The sequence below is a fragment of the Anguilla anguilla genome, chromosome 1 (genome assembly GCF_013347855.1).
Source record: "Anguilla anguilla isolate fAngAng1 chromosome 1, fAngAng1.pri, whole genome shotgun sequence".
In the NCBI taxonomy this organism is placed as follows: Eukaryota; Metazoa; Chordata; class Actinopteri; order Anguilliformes; family Anguillidae; genus Anguilla; species Anguilla anguilla.
Window position 1 is genome coordinate 44297998 of NC_049201.1, and position 20107 is coordinate 44318104.

The 20107-nt window shown below is 40.4% G+C and overlaps 1 protein-coding gene across 1 annotated transcript; it reads right to left on the minus strand.

Moving 5' to 3' along the window:
- Positions 1–11862: 11862 nt before the first annotated feature.
- Positions 11863–18782, minus strand: znf706 (zinc finger protein 706). The gene is made up of 3 exons (XM_035431407.1): positions 18540–18782; positions 14385–14533; positions 11863–13444 (listed from the first exon to the last, which is right to left on the minus strand). Exons 2-3 carry the CDS (start codon positions 14517–14519, stop codon positions 13349–13351), a joined length of 231 nt encoding a protein of 76 aa, XP_035287298.1. The 5' UTR covers positions 14520–14533; positions 18540–18782; the 3' UTR covers positions 11863–13348.
- Between the last annotated feature and the right edge of the window lie 1325 nt (positions 18783–20107).

The window sequence follows — 20107 nt, forward strand, 5'->3', positions numbered from 1 at the left end:
AAGCCAATGGTGCACCGCCCCTGCAGGACTGCCAGCCACAGTCGGCACAGGAGCGGGTCGGATTCGACCTGAGACCGTGGATAGCTAGACCTAGTGATCAAAAGCAGTATCTATGTATTAATGTATGCATGTATATATGGCCACCCTGCTATATGGATGTGAGATTTGGACCAGTTACAGCCGTCACATCAAATCTCATATGTATGTATGTTTGTGTGTATATGTCAAGATGAGGAAATCCCTAAGGGGAAATTGGCTAATACATGAATACAATACATACCATTTATAACAGATACATAAACTAACATTGCATGTGACCCTCCATACAGAAGCCCTTTTCATCCAAGGGAGCCCATAGTGGTTGACTGAGGGGAGAAGTTAGAACTCAGTAGTACATGGAAGGGGCCTAAAAATGTTTTGGCCTGTCAGATGATTTTTCGTAGATGGCCTGCAGAGAAGGGTGCTGCCTCACACCCATAACCTTCATGGCTGTTTGAGCCAGATGGGAAATTTGGGATTTAATTGTGACTGTCGAATTTCCAAACCAGTCTGCATTGCCATAGGGTATGATGTTTTCTCTGCCAGTGTGATAGAAAAGGAGCATAACTTCCTGGTTAGCTGCAAAAACTGTAAGCCTGTGTTAAAAGGTGTTGTTGGACACTGTGACCTGGGCACAGGTAAGTGTATGCATTCCTTTTCTTGTGTGTATCTATGCGTGTGTGTGTGTGTGTGTGTGTGTGTGTGTGCATGTGTGTGTGTGTGTATGTATGAATGTAGTATGTATATGTATGTATATATGTATCCATTTTGATAGTTCTTGGAAAGATTTAAAAAATAACAAGTAAAAAAAAAAAGAAAAAAAAACCACTGATCCCATATCACCTGTGATGATATATAATCAAGCTCCATGTACTACAAGTTATGCTTGAAGGGGCCTCAATTTCTTGGTTTTTTTCAATAAATAGCAACTCCTGTTTCCGTATTCTCTTTGGCTATTACGAATGGTTTATCTGCTTTCCACACTGTATTATTGAATTTTCTATGATGGATGGACATCAAACAATGGACAATCCAGCCACACATGTCCAAAGTGAAGGGTCTTACAACTCTTTGAACAGATAGAGGAACAAAGATTTTGTTTTGTTGAGTAAAAGGTTTCCAGATGAATAAAGTGTACCAAATATGACTTGGGAGAACCAGTATTTTCTTTACATTTATTTTGCGGTCCAGTGTTTATCCCTTAGATGTTCATTGTCATAACAACTCGATTGGTGAGTCACATAACTTTCCCAGTTATGCCAGACAGCCTACTGGTGCTCTGAGAGCAAACACCAGTCTCTGTAATAATGGAGAGAGACTGGTCACAGGCCAGTTGGTGTGGAATTAAAAGAGAGAAAGGGGTGTTTGAAGAAATAGATGAGAGGACAGCAGTGTGGCTGTTCTGTAGCACCACAGGTTATACAAATTCCTCACAGCCTGTGAGCAGAGTTCTGTTTCAGGGGACCTGCTTTAGGTTTGCCATAAAACTATAAATATATTTTTTTACAGACTCACCTTCCCTCACTGAAATCCTGTGACTTGCACATTCTTCAATTAGTCTGGTAGGCCTACATCACTAAAATGGAGCACTTCATCAAGGATCTGTTTTTCTGTCAGCAATGAGATTTAGATTAAAAAGAGGCCACATCAAAATTTTAAGAAAATATAATTTAAAAAAAGAACAATAACAATAATGTAATATTTCTATAATCAATTAATTAAACTCAATTAACTCATGTTTTGCCTCTATCGTATCACACATTGTATGAAGAACAGTATTTAAAATGTTAAACCTGCAGAGTGTAATCATATGTTTTATTGATTTCTTAAATCAATTCATTTTCCAGTTTGTACTATATGTTTATGCTTCATATGTACAACAATTACACACCCAGCATGATTTGCAGTTGAGGTTGTCTTATGATTAATAGCAAATCTACTGTGCCAAGGTTACAATCTACCCAGAGTGATGGGAAAGAGAATGGAAAAGATGTTGCATAATGAAGGAGAAGGCCCAGAATACTGCGCCAATGGATATCCACTGTGGAGATCTGACCTAATAAATCATGCTGTGTGGCTTGATGGGCGAGGGAAATGTACGATCACATTCACATTCATATTCACAACACACAAAGTGGAGACTAATCACATTGACCCGAGATGCAGCAAACATCTCCCAGCTTGTTCCTTATCATCAGTGATGAGATAAATTCCAACAAGGACTTTATGGTATCCAAGCACTTGCTTTCTGCTGCTTATGATTTACTGATTTAATTAGTCTGTAATCGCTGAGGGCTGTGGATCCAGATACAGGCAGCAATGCTGCAGAGGCGTGGACGCATGAAGATGCAGTGTGCAGTGTAGCTTGTCCTCAATCCATTACCAAAGCAAAGTATGCTGATAATTGGAAAATGACTCAGATTACTCCCATTCTAAAATCTGGCGTACCCAATATAGCAACAAATTATAGGCCGATTTCCATACTTCTCATATTCTCTAAAGTTTTAGAAAAGGTAATGTCACAACAATTAACACATTTACCGCATAAATAAATTGCTACATGCAAATCAGTTTGGCTTTAGAACTAGATACTCAACAAAACTGGTTAGCTGATTTTTTGAAATCTCAAATGTTTTTTGGATGAAGGGAAACATAGATGCATTTTTTTCCATTTTTGATGAAAGAATTTTGATCCTGTTGATCATGACGTGTTTTTTTCTCAAGCAATAATATGATTTGATTCTTGTCTGTGAAACAGGTCTCAGAGGGTTGTTGTTGATAATTCAAATCCTCATTACTGGGAAAAAAATGTGTATGTGTGACATATGCCACAAGGATCAGTGCTTAGCCCTCTGGTGTTAACTTTATATATTAATGACCGTCCTGACTGCTGTACAGGGGTTGGAATGCAAATGTATGCTGAGGATACTGTCCTGTTGGCAGCAGCAAAATCACCAACAATCACTGCATAAAACTAACTGGCTGTTTAGTCAAGGTGACAAGATGGCTTCAGTTAACCCTGAATATTAAGAAAACCATCTCTATGTGTTTCTCAATAAGAAAGCATTTGGTTAGAGCCCCATTTAAAGTGCAAATCAAGGACAGTGAGCTAGAGATGGGGAAATGTTAATAATACTTGGGCATAGTTATGTATTCACATTTAAAATTTGATAAACATACTAAAATATAAAAAACAATCAAGGCAAATATTTCAAGACAATTTTTTAAAATAAACTTTTAGACAGATCAAACTAATACAAGGCCTTGGCCGAGAAACCCTTGGGAAACCTCTTAAACTTTTGTTGTCTTCATTTTACGCATGCACCCCATTGTCCACAGGGATAAAAAATGTATCGTCCTTACCAAACCCCCTGTGATGAAGCCTGTTTCTTGAATTTTAAACCCAAAATCAGTAATTTTTCATGTAGAAAAAATGAACCATAAATTGGTGAATAAATGTTTTCTTACTTCACAGGCCAGAAGAGAGACTCTAGTGATCTACATCACTCATTTTTATTACAAAACACAACATAATTTATTTATTTGCTGTAATAGATATGTGGTGCTTAACATTTATTATGACTTCATAACTGCAGGGTTAAAAAGACTCAAGGCAGACTTTATACCCTGATAGGGTATTGTTTTTGTGAAAATATAAAAATGCGTTTTTTGTCATAGTAGGGTCACTCCAGGAAAAGTCATCAAACTTCATGCAGAGAAAAATTAAGGGGATTTTGCTGCTGTTAAACATTATTAAAGAAATACAACCTGCTTAGTCTGCTTTTATAAAATACCCTAATCTCATCCTAACTCTTAAGCGTCTTCACAATTTAGCCCCTTCCATATTTGACCCTTTTGTCTCTAATATGTATTATACTACCATTAATTTACAAGGCACGTAGAGACTGCCCACCTTGTAGGACTTCCTTTGGTCGAACTGCATTCTCAATCAAAGGTGCAATGTTATGGAATTTTCTACCAGGGGGGTCTCAGACAAATTATTAATCATATGGGTTTCTCAGCTTCAGTCTGAAGATGGGCCAAAACTGTAATCATTTGTCTAATGAATATAGTATGTGGATCTCTCTTTTTCTTCTGCTGTCATGTTCTCTGTAATGTTGATTGCATTTCAATGATTGCAAAGATTTGGCTTGCAATTACTTATAATCTTATGAGTATCTTGATTTATCTTTTTTAAATTGTCTATATTTTGCAATGTACAGGAATTGCTGTATTTTTAAAGCCCTTTAAGAGACTAGTATTGGAAATTAGCTTTGGTTATGAACACATGTAGAATATATGACAATGCTATTGCTTAATGTCAATGTTATCCCTACTTATTAGTTAGTAAGTAAATAATTAATTTCACATTATTGTTAATGATTGCATTATTTTCTTCTGGTAATATGCCTGACCTCCTGGCAGAGCATGCCTCAATGATCAATATAAGTGCAGTAGCTGCCATTTATGCATTATTGCACAGAAACAAACGCGTAGATCAAAGGCAAGCCTTGTTCTAAAGATGCTACCTCGTAAAATTTTAAATTCTGTTCCATATTTAATATCTTAGAGGTTTTGACATTTTCACATTCTACATGAAATTTTGACTCCTATTTAATCCAAGTCTACACCCCATGATTTTGTGTGAGTTCATAACAAGGACACGTCAGTGGCATCTTCTTTGTGATGACATGTTTCAGGTGGTGACGTTGACGTTGCAATCAAAGAGGAACACAGGACACAAAGTGTCTGCGTGACAAAATGTTCAGCTGTTCAGTTTCCATGGGGAGTGAGTGAGTCTATTTTCTTCACTGTCACATGATTTCCCTTCAGAGTGTGATCTAAAGCCAGTAACCTATTTCAAGCAGAATCATTCATACTGGATGCGTTTTTGAAGACTGATGTATAGCACGCTACTCTGACACAATGTGTGTGTAAATAGAAGGAGGTTCCGGAAGAACTTTCCAGATCTTTCAGAAGTGAGAAAGCACAGGGCTGGTGGGGCAGATTTTTTCTTATCCATCGCTAGCAGCCACACCCAAAAGTAGCCCTGAAGGGATGTGGGAACGATTAACTACAGCAAACTCAGCAGTGAGAGTATCTGTGACCTACACAGGGCTGAGAACTCCCTTTGACATACTGCACCTCCCTGCTGTGGAAATGTACTGACTCAGTGGTATCTGTACCGGCAGACACGCGGTCAGGAATGCTGTCCAGGCTGCGTGATGGCATCAGCCAGAAACCCTTTCGCCTGCCGTACTGAAACTATTCGGCAGCGCTAACCCACGCCCCCGCCACCCAGGAACTCTGCTTTGCGGTGGCCCTCTTGTGGTGCAGGTAGGGCAGGAGCTGATGTGGGAGGGGTGCAGAACACATTGGCAGGAAGAGGCTCAGTGTCACAGTGCACACGGGCGGTGCAGCTCACACAGGTGACAGTGGGACGTGGGCGGTCACATGGGAGGGAGGGTGGGAGGGGCGAGGTCGCTGGATGCCAGCAACAAGCTGCAAACTCACGAGACTGACTTACCGCAAACCACTCCTTGAAAAATTATTTAAAGTAACTGCTTGAACAGATTCAAATACGTAGCACTCTCAGGTAAGTGACAAAACAATGGAGAAAGTGCTCCCTACAGCAACAGGTTTTGTGAATTTTTTTAATTCAAATTTCTGACCGAGCACATTTTTTCCAAACCCCATGGATGAAGAAGATACATTAATTTATTTGTGATCTAAAAGTAACATTTTTTTTTCCAGAAAACTGAATATCTAAAATTAACTTTTTAAATCACTCCAAAGACAGCATGTCATTTTTTACTATACTGCTGTCCTGAATACCATTTTTAAAGGGATATGTCTGATACATATAATTTTATCTCTGATTCTTAAAATCATCCTCATTTCCTATGAAATACAAGAAAACCCACATAGAGAAACAGGAAGTAAGGTTACACAACACTACCAAAATACTGGCCATGTAAAAAGTATATCATGCTATACAATTCTACATAGATTAAGTGATTATTTTCACCATCTGGATGACTCAGCCCATTCACTGTGTCAATCAAGGAACTAAGTTCTCACACAACAGAGATCAGCAAACCTGAATCTTTGGAGAATTTATAGTAACACAGCATGTCACCCTCAAGCACGGCCAGTGATTTGCATAACTGGTGATGAGAAACAATACTTCTTGTTAATTCACACTAATTCTATTCTGGGTTCTGGAACATGACATTATTACTCGAGTCCCTTTCTAATTATTAATGACAGAATATGTTTTAATGTTTTACTTAGAAATGACAGAAGATTATAGCGGATCAGTTGACTGCAAGACATACTTGCAGTTCATGCAGGGCAGTACTAATGGCAGTGTTTACTAAAAATAACTGATATAGACATGATTCCACTGTGTGTCATTCTACACTTGACTCTTATCTGATACAGTACTCTTTAGGCCAAATAGAAAATATGTTTGCAGTACAAACAAAACATGGACAGTCTGAGTTTAGGGGAGGAATGTAACAGTTTAATTATTACCTTGGGACTTTTTTTTTGGCTTGAGAAATTATTTGGTTTGGTCATATTTCCTGATAGGACTGACAGAAACAAAGTGGCTAAGGAAGAGGATAATTTTTCTGGACCTTGAGCTATTCCTAATTTATTAAATTCCAAATGCCTCTTCAGTAATCACCCACTTAGCATCATTCTCTTAAAGAACATTCGATCTTGTTTACTCCAATATCATCAAAGCCGTTATGAGATATAAAAATCTGCACCGAGAAGTATTTAAATGATACAAAAGCGCAAAAAATCGAATACTAAGTGACATATGTGGAGTTAATTTATATTTCACACACATATCTTTCAGTATTTTCAACGCTTTTGCACACAACACTTAATATTAATTCAGTTAATCATTCATCAGTTCAGAATGTCACCGGCCCAACCACAATTTCTCACAGATGTAGGACAACGCAGACCTCGATGTGTCCTCCAACATTACGGCTCAGTCCTGAGCACAGTCAGAAAGGCGAACACTTGTGGGATGAGGTTTGGATGTGAACGAGCTCCCTGCACGTGTACGGCCCTCTCTGTCAAACCTGTCCGGCCAGTCCTGCTAGAAACTGGCAGAAAAAACTTCCGCTTGCAGAAAGGGACTCAGTTCACACAGAGGTCATAGAACACCACAGACTAGATAAGGTAGTGACTAGAATAGAATGCCAGAGAAAATGAACACACAGGATTATTTTTATGTCAACATTCGGCGAGGGACATTGAAGTTGAGGGAAAAGCGTTGGTTCAACGATGACAATCGCAGAAGACCTAAATAGATGGTGAGTGATGAACAGTTATGGTAACATGAAAGTAAGGCTTCCACATATCCATAACTATCTGACTGGAGGAAGTGTTTTTTTTTCATTTTGAATATTTTCAGATTAGGAAGTAAGATAAGAAAGCACCAAGTTCCCCCAAATGAAAAATCTTTCTTGATGCTTCTAGAAGTGTAACATTAAAATTACCGTAATTATGTATTTTACATTTTTGTTAATTTTATTTGTGGAATATCCTCACCAAAATGATATGGCTTCATATTACAAATTAATATGAGCTGGAATGCTTATACACTGAAACATTTTCCAATACTGCAAATGTGCCAGCAGAACCCATGCCCAAAATTAAATTGTAGTTGTGGGAATATTGCGAACACTGACTAGTTTGCTTCAGGTTTGGAATAAATCCAAAATGTCAACAGAATATGAACATAATAATCAGGTTTTATCTTCACAGAGGAAAAAAAGTTTAATTTGTGGTATTATTCCTATTAAAGTTACCCATTCTTCCATGTTCACATGGATGTCATTGAACGAGCTATGCATGGTGAAAACACAAGCAGCAGAAGAATGGACAGTGAGTCTGAATGAGGACTAGGAAAAGAGAACAAACAAATATCACACATCTGGTTGTTGCTCAAGAGCATACTCAACAAGCAGAAAGCAATGCAGGAACGGTTTCCACCTGCAAGGTCTTTGTTAAGATGGTAGGTGGGCCTTAGGGATGAATATCATTTTTAAAGAGGTTGCCACAGGTTTTTTGAAAAGGGTTGCCATGGTTACGGGAGACACACCGTGTATCATCCTGGAATGAGAGCAGCTCGGAGTTCCTGATGCCATCTGAAGTGCAAGATGCCAGATGCAGGTTCTTTTCAACTCTGCACTCATGGGCAATGCAAACAGCCAATTATTTGTTGCCCTGAAGGTCTGGCTGCCAAAGTCTGCACTCCCACAGCCAAGACTCAGAAGCAGACCATTGGGGGTACCAACAACAGACCAATGCTATAACAGGACAAGGCGCTTGGCAACCTCCCTACTTTAGTTTTTAAATGATTTAGACGCATCTGAATCTTTTATGACCCAAGTTTCAAATAAATTAAAAACAGCAGTGTGCAATGTGTCTCCTAGTTCCTAGTCAAGGTTTTAGTTCGCTGTATTTCACAGGGAATAATATTCACTCAAGTTGCAATTCTCAGAACCAACAGATACAAAAGAATCTGTCTTAAAATGATAAAGCTGAGCTTTGTCAAACCACACTAGTAGTGGCCAATATTAGTTAATTTTCAGAGATAAAACCAAGCTTCAAGCTGGCCTCCAGGAGCTAGTGCATCCATAGAAACAAACTGTCCAATGCCCCTTCAGCAGGGAAAAGAGGCCCCATTTACTCACACAATGCAGAGAAAAAAGCTGGTCATATCTTAACATTGTTTATAACATGTGTTGGTGACAGAGCGCCATTTCCCAAGGACAACAAGCTCAACAACTATTCTCAGCCACTACTCCAACCCACAGTATCCTGTCCTGTGACTAACAGATGTAGCTGGTAGTGCTATGACTGAGAGGGGGGACAAACTGGGCGTGGCTCTGAGGCAAGTGGCCAGGGCCTGTGTTTCACTTCCTGCTTCTCCTGCTTTGCCTGGGTGAGGCAAACAAAGCGTCACCTGCCAATTTTCCATGGAGTGTTCAATGGACAGATTTACAAGAACTTTTACTGTGCTTAAGCTCACAGCCCGTGGTACCGCTCACCTTTCTGAAAATGTGATTCTAGTGTCTGAGACAGATACACGACTCATTTTGATATTACACAACCAATTAAAAACTGGCATGATAAATGAGGTCTTGGTATAGTCACAAGTGTTTTTAAATATTATTTTGTAGACAGACAGCTACTCTTAAGACATAGACTGTAAGACAGATATGATACTCACAAAAGCAGACACAGAACTTAAGTGTACTTTGTTCATTTGTCACATCCTCTCACAGTGAAAAATAAGTTCAAGAGACTGCCAGGTCATTCTGAAAAGATGTGTATGCAAAACCAAAACTAAAAACTGCACTAGCATCGGCAACCGCAAGCCTTGTCTCCATATCCTTTGAGAAACTGCGTCACCCACACAATAATTCAAATTGAACTTCATTCATTGCACAAGATTCAAATCTGCAGAAAAACAAGATGGTAGAAATCGACTGAAAAACTGAAAAGTTTCACTTATATCTTATGACTTTTAACCCTGACATATATGTAATGAATTAAACAGTTGCTATTTTTCAAGCAGGTGTAATACCTACAGTACATACTTTAAATGTGCTGCTCTTTAATGTTTAAATAAAGCTTCTATAATGCTCCCGTGTTATGTCATCAATATCTGGAATCGTATTATTTCAGCATGTCATCGGTTTCCTGATAATGCCGTCAACTGGACATGACTCCACTTCCATCCTACCTTATATAAAAATCCTTGTTCCGTTATTAAATTGACGACTATTCCTTTGTTACGGTGTGCATACTAGGTGAATACGCAGGGCTTCTCCTCTTTGGAGATGATAAACATTTTCAATAAAATGCACAAGAGATTTATCAGCTGGCTAACCTTTTTCATAAATGAATCCTGTAGGGCTCGAAAGGAGCTTTTTGTAGTCTGTTATCTGATGTAAAAAGTGTAAACCATTTCACCAAAAAACTAATTTAATCAACTGGTTGCTACCCAGCACTTTCACATTTTGCCCTCTGAATAGTTTTACAAGCTTCTTTAGTCCAGCTTGCAGGTACCAGGCTATTGCCCCACTTGTGAAGCACAAATGTAGCGGTGGCTGAATGTCCACTTCACGCCAGGCCTTTCTTTCAATGCCCATCTGTTCAGACGGACCTGCCAAGCCCTCACAAACCCTCGGCTGCTCTACACTCCCGGAGCGCTGCGAGTTCAGAGAACAGGCCATGTCTCGATTCTGCTCTCCGCAGCGTGTGCCTTTGCTAGCCTGTGTGCGTGTGCAATGCATTTTTTGGCACAAGGGGCACTGAGGCTGGCTTGGAACACAACATCAGAATAAATAAGAGCTGCACTAAAGTTGGGTTTCATTGTCAAGTATATAATAGCCAAAGCATGGTTCAGGCAGAAAACACAACAGAATGTCTTGAATTCACTCAGAAATACACAAACATATTTTGACATCCAAATGCAGTTTTTCATCCCCCCTTCCCCCCTTTTGTACTGTGCTCTTGAGACTCTGCAGGTGGAACTGCAGCTGAGCACCTGTTCCACGATTCACCTGCGAGCCTGTGACTTCTTTCAACCCCCAACACTACGGGCCACATGGCACACCACAGGATAGCTGCTGCCAGCCAAATGAGAGACTGATTGACAAACCAAAAACTGTAAGGCGCTTGGCATGTACACACCTCAGGAAAATAAAGTCAACTGCCTCCCGTCACTGTGGGCACCTGGCCATACTGGCCGAACTAGCAGCTTCTAGGCCACAGGGCTCAGCCTTCATTAGGTCCAAGAGACTTTACAGAATGATCCACCCTGGAGTTCAAATGCATAAGACATTTTTTAGTTTAAGTGTTCTATTTTGTGAGTTTCCGTACCCCAGGTACAATGAGAGAGACTAACTGAGTTACAGGCCAAAGAAAAAAGCTTTTTGAGCTCAGAACAAACCTTCCAAAATGCAGAATCTTAGTCAGTGAAAAGAAATTCTCTGGTTTGTCCTACCAGTTCTGTAGCAAAAATTAAAGAACAGCACTAACTTTGCTCTAGATGCCTATGAAGTCCTGTTGCAACAGCAGGCGTCAAGAAAGAGTTTGTTCGCCAAATGGTGCAGGGGACGCGTGGGGGAGCGTGTGCGTTTGTGTATGCAAGTGCGGCGGGGGCTGTCATCCTCTCCCACTCTTTCCAGCAGGCATCAATGAAGCCCAGCTGGAATCACACTGGGTTACTGACCTCAGCCAAGAGAGCCAGCCTCTCCATCTGGTAGCAGCATAGTGGGGGTACTCCCCACTTCCTGTGTTAAAAAACACAGCATCGGTCTCCGGGCAGCCATGGAGTCTTACCTCAATCTCCCACCGGAGAGGTGACACTGTCCCTTGAATGTTTGACACACTTGTTTGGAAACAAGACCAACTGACACTTCAACACTATTTAACATGGATTAATAATGAAATGGTTACAAAAAATGGGAGCCTGCACTGCAGACCAAAAGGATATTGGACATGTGGGACAACAGGATAATTAGAGGTGGACTGACAATTGTATATCTCGACATAACCAATCAACTTTCCACCATTTTCACATTTCTTAAAGTTGGTGGCATTTATTTAGCACAATGAAAACAATGTTGAAAGTCAGTATGGACCGATTTCTATATTCTACATTTAAACAAAACAATAAAAATGGAAGGTTCAGAAAGATTATTTTCAAGCACGCTCCTGTAACCATATTTTCATATTTAATTTCAAAATGTATTTTCTGAAACAAAACACGCCAACAAACTAAACTATTAACCAAAGTAATACTTTATTAAAATGTTATATTACATCATAGGGGCACATTTAAAATTACAAGAGTAAAAATTTTGCTGAAAAACAGACCAGTCTCTAGGACAGCGGAGTGCTGCCATACACCAGTGGTTCATTACAGCAGAGGATTATAAATAGGCTGAAGATAAGACTGATTCTCAATTTACTCCAATCACCCCTCCGTTAGCACTTTTGAGAAGCTCGATAATGAGACACTGACAGCTACTTAGCAGCAAAAAACTACAGCTCAGTCCAAAAAGGGTACACCACAGGGCCACCTACACACACTACAATACACAGCACATTCAGAAATCAGGGAAAGAACAGACGTTTATTCCTGAAAGTGACAAAAACCGAAGCCATGCAGAATGGGAATGCTTTCAGGATTCCGGTAGCAGTAAATCAATGTGAAATCATTTTTAGAGGAAAACAGGGAAGCCAAGAGAAGCCAAAGCAGGTGGTTCCATTTCGATTTTCCCAGTTTTTTTAAACCAGATATCACAAGAAGCAAATGACAGTATGGCAAATCAACGTGGAGAAAACATGATCACAAAGGAATACAAGGATGCTCAATACTACTGGAATAAAAACGAACAAAAGCAGCCTTTGAACTATGCGCAATAACCAATAGATTCACTGTGCCAATCAAGACTTTCAAGTGAATTTAAATATAAACCATAGGTTCTGTTCATATGGTCATTTCTCTGAGGCAATGATTGATTTTATGCACCATGTACACATTGACGTGTGAATGTTAAATACAAAGTGGTACAGAATATAGAAACATTACCCTCACTGGGGAACATCCAACCATCCTATCAATAAATGCTCGGCTTCCATTTCTCAGGGCATTATAAAATCTTTCATACGTAATACCGCCGGGCACTGCAGAGACCCTAACAGACGAACAATTGTTCTGGCCGAAAACAATTTTCCAACAAAAATCGGCACATTTGAAACATTTGGAGACACGTTTAAAACCGCACAGTGGTGATATTAAATAATATAAACAGTGTAACACCACCTTTGATAGTTTTTGTTCTGAATCAAGCCTGATGATCTGATGGTTACAGCAAATTTTGATGACCTAATAAGAACAAAAAAAAAACAATTTAGCATCTTTTTGAAGTACCATCTCATTCTCATGAAATTCAAAGGGCCTCGGTTTTGAAATCCAACTGAATCGAACGTTCTTGAACCATTTATTATCCTGACAAATTCTGCACCCAAATTAACCCCCAAACCAGCACTTTTTTTAAACTGAAAAAAATAAAATAAAAAGTGTTTCCACAGAAAGTAAGAAAGGGAGACCGACACAGTCCACATGGCGAGTTGGCGTCAGTGTTAAGGTTGCATCGCTGCCTGTGAGAGAAACTGCAGTCGAGCTCAGGGGCGGCACGCTCGTCCTGAACCTGCGGGGGTCTCACCGGCGCTCTGAGACTGTGCAGAGCGCGGCCTCGCCCGCTCAGGCCTCCACGTCCGCCAGCTCCGGGGGCAGGGGCGATTTGGGGTGTTTGCTCTCAAAGTGCTGCTTGAAAGTCTTCGGGTCGGGCATCTGTGTCTGGGAAGAGCAGTCACGGGGTTAGATATTATGACAACACATTGTTTCCACCGCCAGTGCTGGATCCCGTCCACATGGCTGACGTTCAACTGGGAAATCCAGGCACACAGTCTTGCAGGTTTCCCTCATGGAAAGGGAATATACAGCAATATATTGCATATTTATGAACTTAAATGGATAGAACAGATTTATAGCAGTCTACTATATTGCAACATCTGAAAGGAGCAATCATTTGTATATCTGCCAACATTTTGTGCTGTTACATATTCATGTAAGTTATTTTTAAATTCATTCCATTTTCTCTACAAGTTTTAAGGGCACAACTAAGAGCAAATTCTACAACTTCGACCCATCTGGGAAACAGCACTGCCTCCTTTTTAGTTCTAAAACAAGTAAACAGAGAGTAGGCTGCCTTTATACATTTAAAATGAGGAGTGAAATCAATAGGAGCTACTCTACCAATATATATCCCATTTTCCTGGGAATAGGTAGTCAGAAGTACAGCTACAGACCACAAAACAAACAAAGATACTTCCTGTGACATCAGCACCCTAACCTCAGCATGAAACAGCCAATTTGAGTTTTCCTGCTGCCAGATTCAGACAAGGCCACACAAGAAAGGATGTGCTAGGTTATCATTTTCTTGTAATAAGAAAACTATCTAATTTACTTCAAAGAGAGACTTGAGGAAGAGGACAGCAGAAAAAAAAGGTGCTCAATGGGGTAATACACATAAAGTGAAAAACAGGAGATTGACCATATGTGGCAATAAACACAAATTTATAAGTCTGTTAATGTACACAGAGTATGTGTAAACCAACTCCGTATAGTGTACATTCCTGCTCTTCCATACGGCCTCTGTCCTTTACCCCTACCCTCACCCGCACACCATTTCATCTGACTCCAGGTTTCCCCGGAGGAACCGCGCCCGGCTGCTTACCCGGCACACTGCACAGGTGAACACCAGGGCAGCCTTGGCGGCAGCCTTCTGGTCGTGCCCTTTGCTCTTCTTCGCCTCGGCCTGCTTCTTGGCGTTCTTCTGCTGGGACTGGATCTTCTGGTGCCCACGGGCCATGGCTACCACACCGGCTGCCCAGAAAGAGCAAAAGAAGCAGTTGGCTTACCAGCTTCAACTGTGCAGGCACTGCCCTTCCCTGGAGCTGCCTCACAACACTGTCCGGAACTATGCTAAAAATTGCAAGCAGACCCCCCAAATAAGCAACGCTTGGGCAGTATGTACAATGCAGACTTTCAGAGTCCGCCATCAAACCTGAAAGACAGCTGGCAGACGCATACCAGGCCGCAGAGCCCAGTCCCCAAAGGGGATCAAAGGGGCTCTGCTGGAGCAGGTCCTTTTGTTGCCGATGACCGGAGCCTCAACACTCCGGATCAAAGACATGAGACAGACAATGGGGTCACAGTCTGGGTTCACACGCACACAGCAGTTGACTCGCATAAATTTCTGTAAAGTCGATATCTACCCTACAGTCAGGGATGGGCAAAAACATACTAAAATGCATCTTGTCACAAAACAAAAAGTAGCTCCAAATAAATATCTATAAAACACGGGATTAAAATGGTAGAGGCATATGTTGCCTTGAAGATCTCTCAGAAATTGATACTGAAAAAAGTGTTCAACCTGTATTACAAATAAATACCTAAAGACATGCATTTGAAATGCTTGTCTACCTATAGTCAATGTAATTATCACTTACCAAGCACAACGTCCACCAAAATCTGTAGATATGAATCAATGCATGTGTGTGTATAGCCTTTCAGTAACTTACACACTGCATCCTAAAAAGACATTTCGCACTCACAACAGTTTGGCAAACCGGGCGAGAAATTAGGTTAATCACAGTTATTTTGGGCTTTCGCAGAAAGTAATTAGTCTGTGAAATATTCCTTAATGAGGCCAACACCAGGAATGTGAAAAAGGCAGCAGACACTGGCCCAAATTAGGTCACCGTTGAATATCTGAAAGTGTTTTCTGTGTATGGCTGCTATAGGTGGAACAGGAATCATAGATATCAGCAGGGCACGATATTACTTCCGGTTCTGAGGTTGAGTACTGAAAGCTGGCCCTAGTTAGCAGCACAATCCACAGTACCGTTTGAAGACAAGATGGCATTGATTACGTTGGCGTCATTTTTTTCCCCAAACCACTTTGGCGCAAACCACACCCCGTAGTTGCAACAAATGTTCAGAATCGATTCCATTGGTCAACACAACAAGAGCGCTGACCACACCCCCCAAAAAATGATGTCACTGATTACAGTGAACGCATTTTATGGAGGAACAGCGAGCAAAAGTACTAATAGTCAGAAACTGAATGAACATTTGATGTTTAAATCTGATTACAATTAGAAATATTTGTTGTTTGGTCTGGCATGGAAACTTTAGTGATATTCACGTGACAGCACGCCCTTAAATGTAATTGTGTAGCACTCATATGTGGGCATTAGGACTTAATTCCCATGAAGTTCATGCACAGAGTGAAAGGCATCAATGTTCATTTGCACTTCCAAGTAGGGTTGTTAATGATTGATCGATTACTTTCCGTTAAGAGTTTGATCAATCAAATTAAATGATCAAATTGAAAAATTTGGGGTCTCAACGGCCATTTGCCATTTCCGCAATTTCCTCAGTTTAGTGCTTTCTGTGATTTTTCCAGGTTTGGGCGATAACTCAACCTAAACGTAGCCTACAGTGTTATTCGTACAGACATGTGAATTTTACCAATATGGCCAAATGCTGGGAGAAACAAAGTGCAACAATGTATAAGATTCTAGAATGCGTCCTTGTCAGAGGTTTGACGGCCCCTGTCAACAATTTTAATTCACAGCGCTCCCAACATTCAGTGACAAGAGTCACTCAATCATGTACGGCAGGTATACCAAAACAAACTTTAAAGAAATGAAAACGATAACCATGTTTTATTCTCGTAATGCAATTTCAGCATGCTGTTTCTTGCAACATTCGGTGAAAGGCAAAGTAGCAGGCTCTTTCTTTGCATGACAGACCAAATTAAGCAATTAAATGTACCACCCCATCAATGAATTTCACTCGTAGGCCATTTGCTCATAGCAGCCGGTTACTTCGTTGTTTATTTATTTTACTTCAAAAACTTGTTACAGTTGCGCATGTAATTTAATTGTTTCCCACTGCTGTGTGTGAGATCTATTAATTAATTTAATAAATAAATGCGTATTTTCAACAGATTTCTTCAACTCGTTTCATTCTTTCGTGATTTTCAACACATTTGCCTGCAATGTAGACACCGATTGTAATGTTTTTTTCATCTATCCATTATCATAGTTTCCGAGTACTAAGCAGCTATTTCAACCAAACTTTTTGTGGACCATTTCAGTAAAGGGTCATAAATGGAAAATCATATCTGCTTGGTCATGGCCATTTTGTTTTTCAGCCATCTTGGATTTTGTTGGAAAAAAAAACCCATAGGGACATCTCTTGGAGCGATCACCCAACCAAGCTGCAATTTGGGATTTCGTGTCTTTGGTCCATTGTTTTTAAGAGCTGTTAAGTAATATACGTACAAATTTGGCAATAAAGGCACCATAAAGGTTGAGTCCCCATTCTACCCATAGACGTACGCTCTATGATTCAACCTTTCGACCATCGGGCCTGGAGGGATATACCCCACGTTTTGTGAAATTTGACCACTTGGGAGCGCTTTACCAAAAAATACAAACCAAATAAACAACAACAAAAAAAACACCAATTTCTCTGAAACTCAAGATTCAAACAAATTTTTTGGGAGAACATTTCAGTAACGGGTCCGAAACAGAATTGGTCGCATTGAGGCGCCGTAGCGCGTGGCTCATTCATTGCCGCTTGCGCAATATTTAAAATTATATTATGCATAATGAATATGTATTAGATTGCATCATATATACATTATATTGTTTCATACATAAACTGAGGACAATTCCTCATGCGAGGACATTTGTTTTTCGAAAACGACTTCCTGTTCCAGGACATTGATTAGTTTCTATAGTTATCAGGCACTACTAGTTACAAATAGCGAGGAAAAAGTAAAAATCCACAGAACACATTCCGGATCTCTGGAGGTTAATGAAACTTTTTTCGGACACCTTAATGAAACCATCCTAGCCCCTAGTCGTATAATGACGACGAAGGAAGCACTTTGCAGAAAGGTCAGCAAACAGCAGCCATGCTTAGCACATGCACAGTTTACCCCAGCTATAAAGCTAAGAAAGTCAATTCGATTCTACCCTCATGTAGGCGACTAGGCACAGTCTGTAGCCTACCCTGAAAATTATCTCGTAGCTACAGGCATACAGATTCTTTAAGAGTTTGACTGATGTGCAGTAAACTAAGCAGTAGAGTTAACCCGGTAGACATATTGTGTCGTAATATTACACGATATAAACCACATTATCTTACGTAGACAAGCTATCTACTTAACACAACCCAAGCAAGTTGCTTAGTCATCTATATTTAAATATGCATATGGTTATTCTGAGTCGAAATCTAATCTGAGACTATCGATACGATACCACTGAAAGCATGTGGCAACCAACCACGCCGAGCAGCGAAAAGTGCCTTGGAGACGGCTAGCTAAATGTTAAAACAAGATTCCAGTCGCAATCAAAGGTATTTACAAAACAACCATTTTGAAAATAGTTGCTTAAAGTAACGGTAAATAGTAAGTTCATTATATATCATGCTGCACTTAGCTAAACAACTTCACCCCTGTAGTCAGCATAAAACAGGATACAGGACTTCGTTCTATGAGGCTCGCGCCTGGTGCAACTCCTCGAATCTTCAAACATTCCAATAAACATTTCTTTTAGATTAATCACGGAGGCATATGCCTTGAGAATTGTAACAGCGACAAACGATTGTATGTGGGAAGTTACCAAGCGGTTACAGCTTTTAAAAAATCAAAATGTAGCACTGGGTCGAACAACAAATCGCCGCATTTCAATCGACCCTTGGTAAAACGGTACAACTGTTAAAGCTATTTGTTGCTGCGACCGAATCACATTAGCCTACATATCACACGCTTTCCATCGTGAATAGCGATATCTACATTATAAATTATACTTACCTGTCGAATCTAACTAAAACAACAAAAATATGTATATGACTGAAATTATGTCTCCGCTTCTTCACTTCTGCTCCCTCTCCAACACAGCGTAGCCCGCCCGTCAGTCAGTGCTTGTTTGCAACCAAGCTTATGCACACGGCCCAAGAAGACGTCTGAGCAAGCGAATGACTTTATTCAACGAGAGGAAATGTGTATGGCGTCCCTGCCTCTTTTCCTGAACGGGCTTACGCTCTGGGTGGGGGGAGACAGCCAAGCTCTTCCCGTGTTATATAACAGCGAGTGGTGGGGCAATATATTTTCCTTAGACGTGAGTCGGGGTTTGTACTGAAACAACAGAGTTCTAAGGACTTGGGTTGGGTGTTTCTTTTACCAGATGGAAAACAAATAGCTGTCAATCGAATTCTGGTTTGGACGAAAGTCTGCTTTGCAAGTGTGGCGACCACTGCACACGCTTTCAAGATCTCGACTATAGCGTAGGCTACTTGGTCACTTGTTACGAAAGAATACCGCGAATTCAAATTGCTCATCGAGGCCAAAACGGAACAGAATAGTTTACGCATTACTTTCGGGTTCAGTAATCACGAGCTCAACGTTTTCTGTGAAGGAAAGGGGTGCCATATCTGTCACTAAGCTTTTGCCAACACAAAGCTCATGACCACTTGCTATCTGTTTTTCAGTTACACCAGGCAGCAGAAATGTTTGCACAATGATTAGCCTATTTATCTGAAGCCTCGATGTCAGGGAAGGACAAGTTGCAAAGCAGCTGCCAGATCTGCGTTCATACGCTTTTAAGCGCGAGAATATCTGCAGATGCCCAAGCAAATGTAAATAAACCGCGGCTTAAGTTTTCTCCATTCTCTCAGTTTCGTCGCATTGGTCTGAACTGCCTTTAAGGCCTGTCAGTGGTTGAGAAAACGTTTTGAATAAATAAAAAACCCTCGGAGCATACCATGCACAATTTTCACCTTGAAAAATATTATAACTATTGTATATTATATTATGCTCAGTCGTTACTAAAATGCACTGGCAATCTGTGTATGCACTTCTGCCCAGTCCTTGCTTGCCTGTATTTGTTATTCTAAACCGTTTGGGACGTTTCTGGGCGTGACCTCTTTTTTTCATTGTGGGCTGTATCTGAAAAGCAGGTGGCTAATACAGGAAGAAGGAGAAGAAATAGAGGAAACGTATATGGATTGGCTGCAGAGGTGTGTTTTCAGTTTGGTTAGTGCTGAAGACGCCTTTGTGACAAACCCATGGGCTAACCTGACGCGAACCAAGTGTCTGGTCAGAATTCAGTAACGTTAGGTAGCTGCCTTTATGAGCTGAACTAAATTCAGATTTGTTTTCTCAACGTTAGCTTGCTGGCCGAGAATTTTCTGTGGGTCCAATATTTTACAAAGTATGGACTTAAGCCTGGAGAATAAGATTCCAATCCACTCCTCTTGGCTCATATGGGCTAGCTAGCTATGTCAAAGGTGTGAGTCCACCAGTTGGAAAATCTATCCTTAACATAGCATTGTGCACTAAATTGTTTAGGTGAATGTGCGGTCATGTGCCTTTGTTGCCAA

Bases quoted from the DNA above. Each gene is read 5' to 3' on its own strand.
- znf706 (XM_035431407.1), bottom strand. From the start codon at position 14,519: ATGGCCCGTGGGCACCAGAAGATCCAGTCCCAGCAGAAGAACGCCAAG. The intron at 13,445-14,384 runs GTAAGCAGCCGG...TGCTCTTCCCAG, and splicing joins TCACCTGTGCAGTGTGCCGG to ACACAGATGCCCGACCCGAA.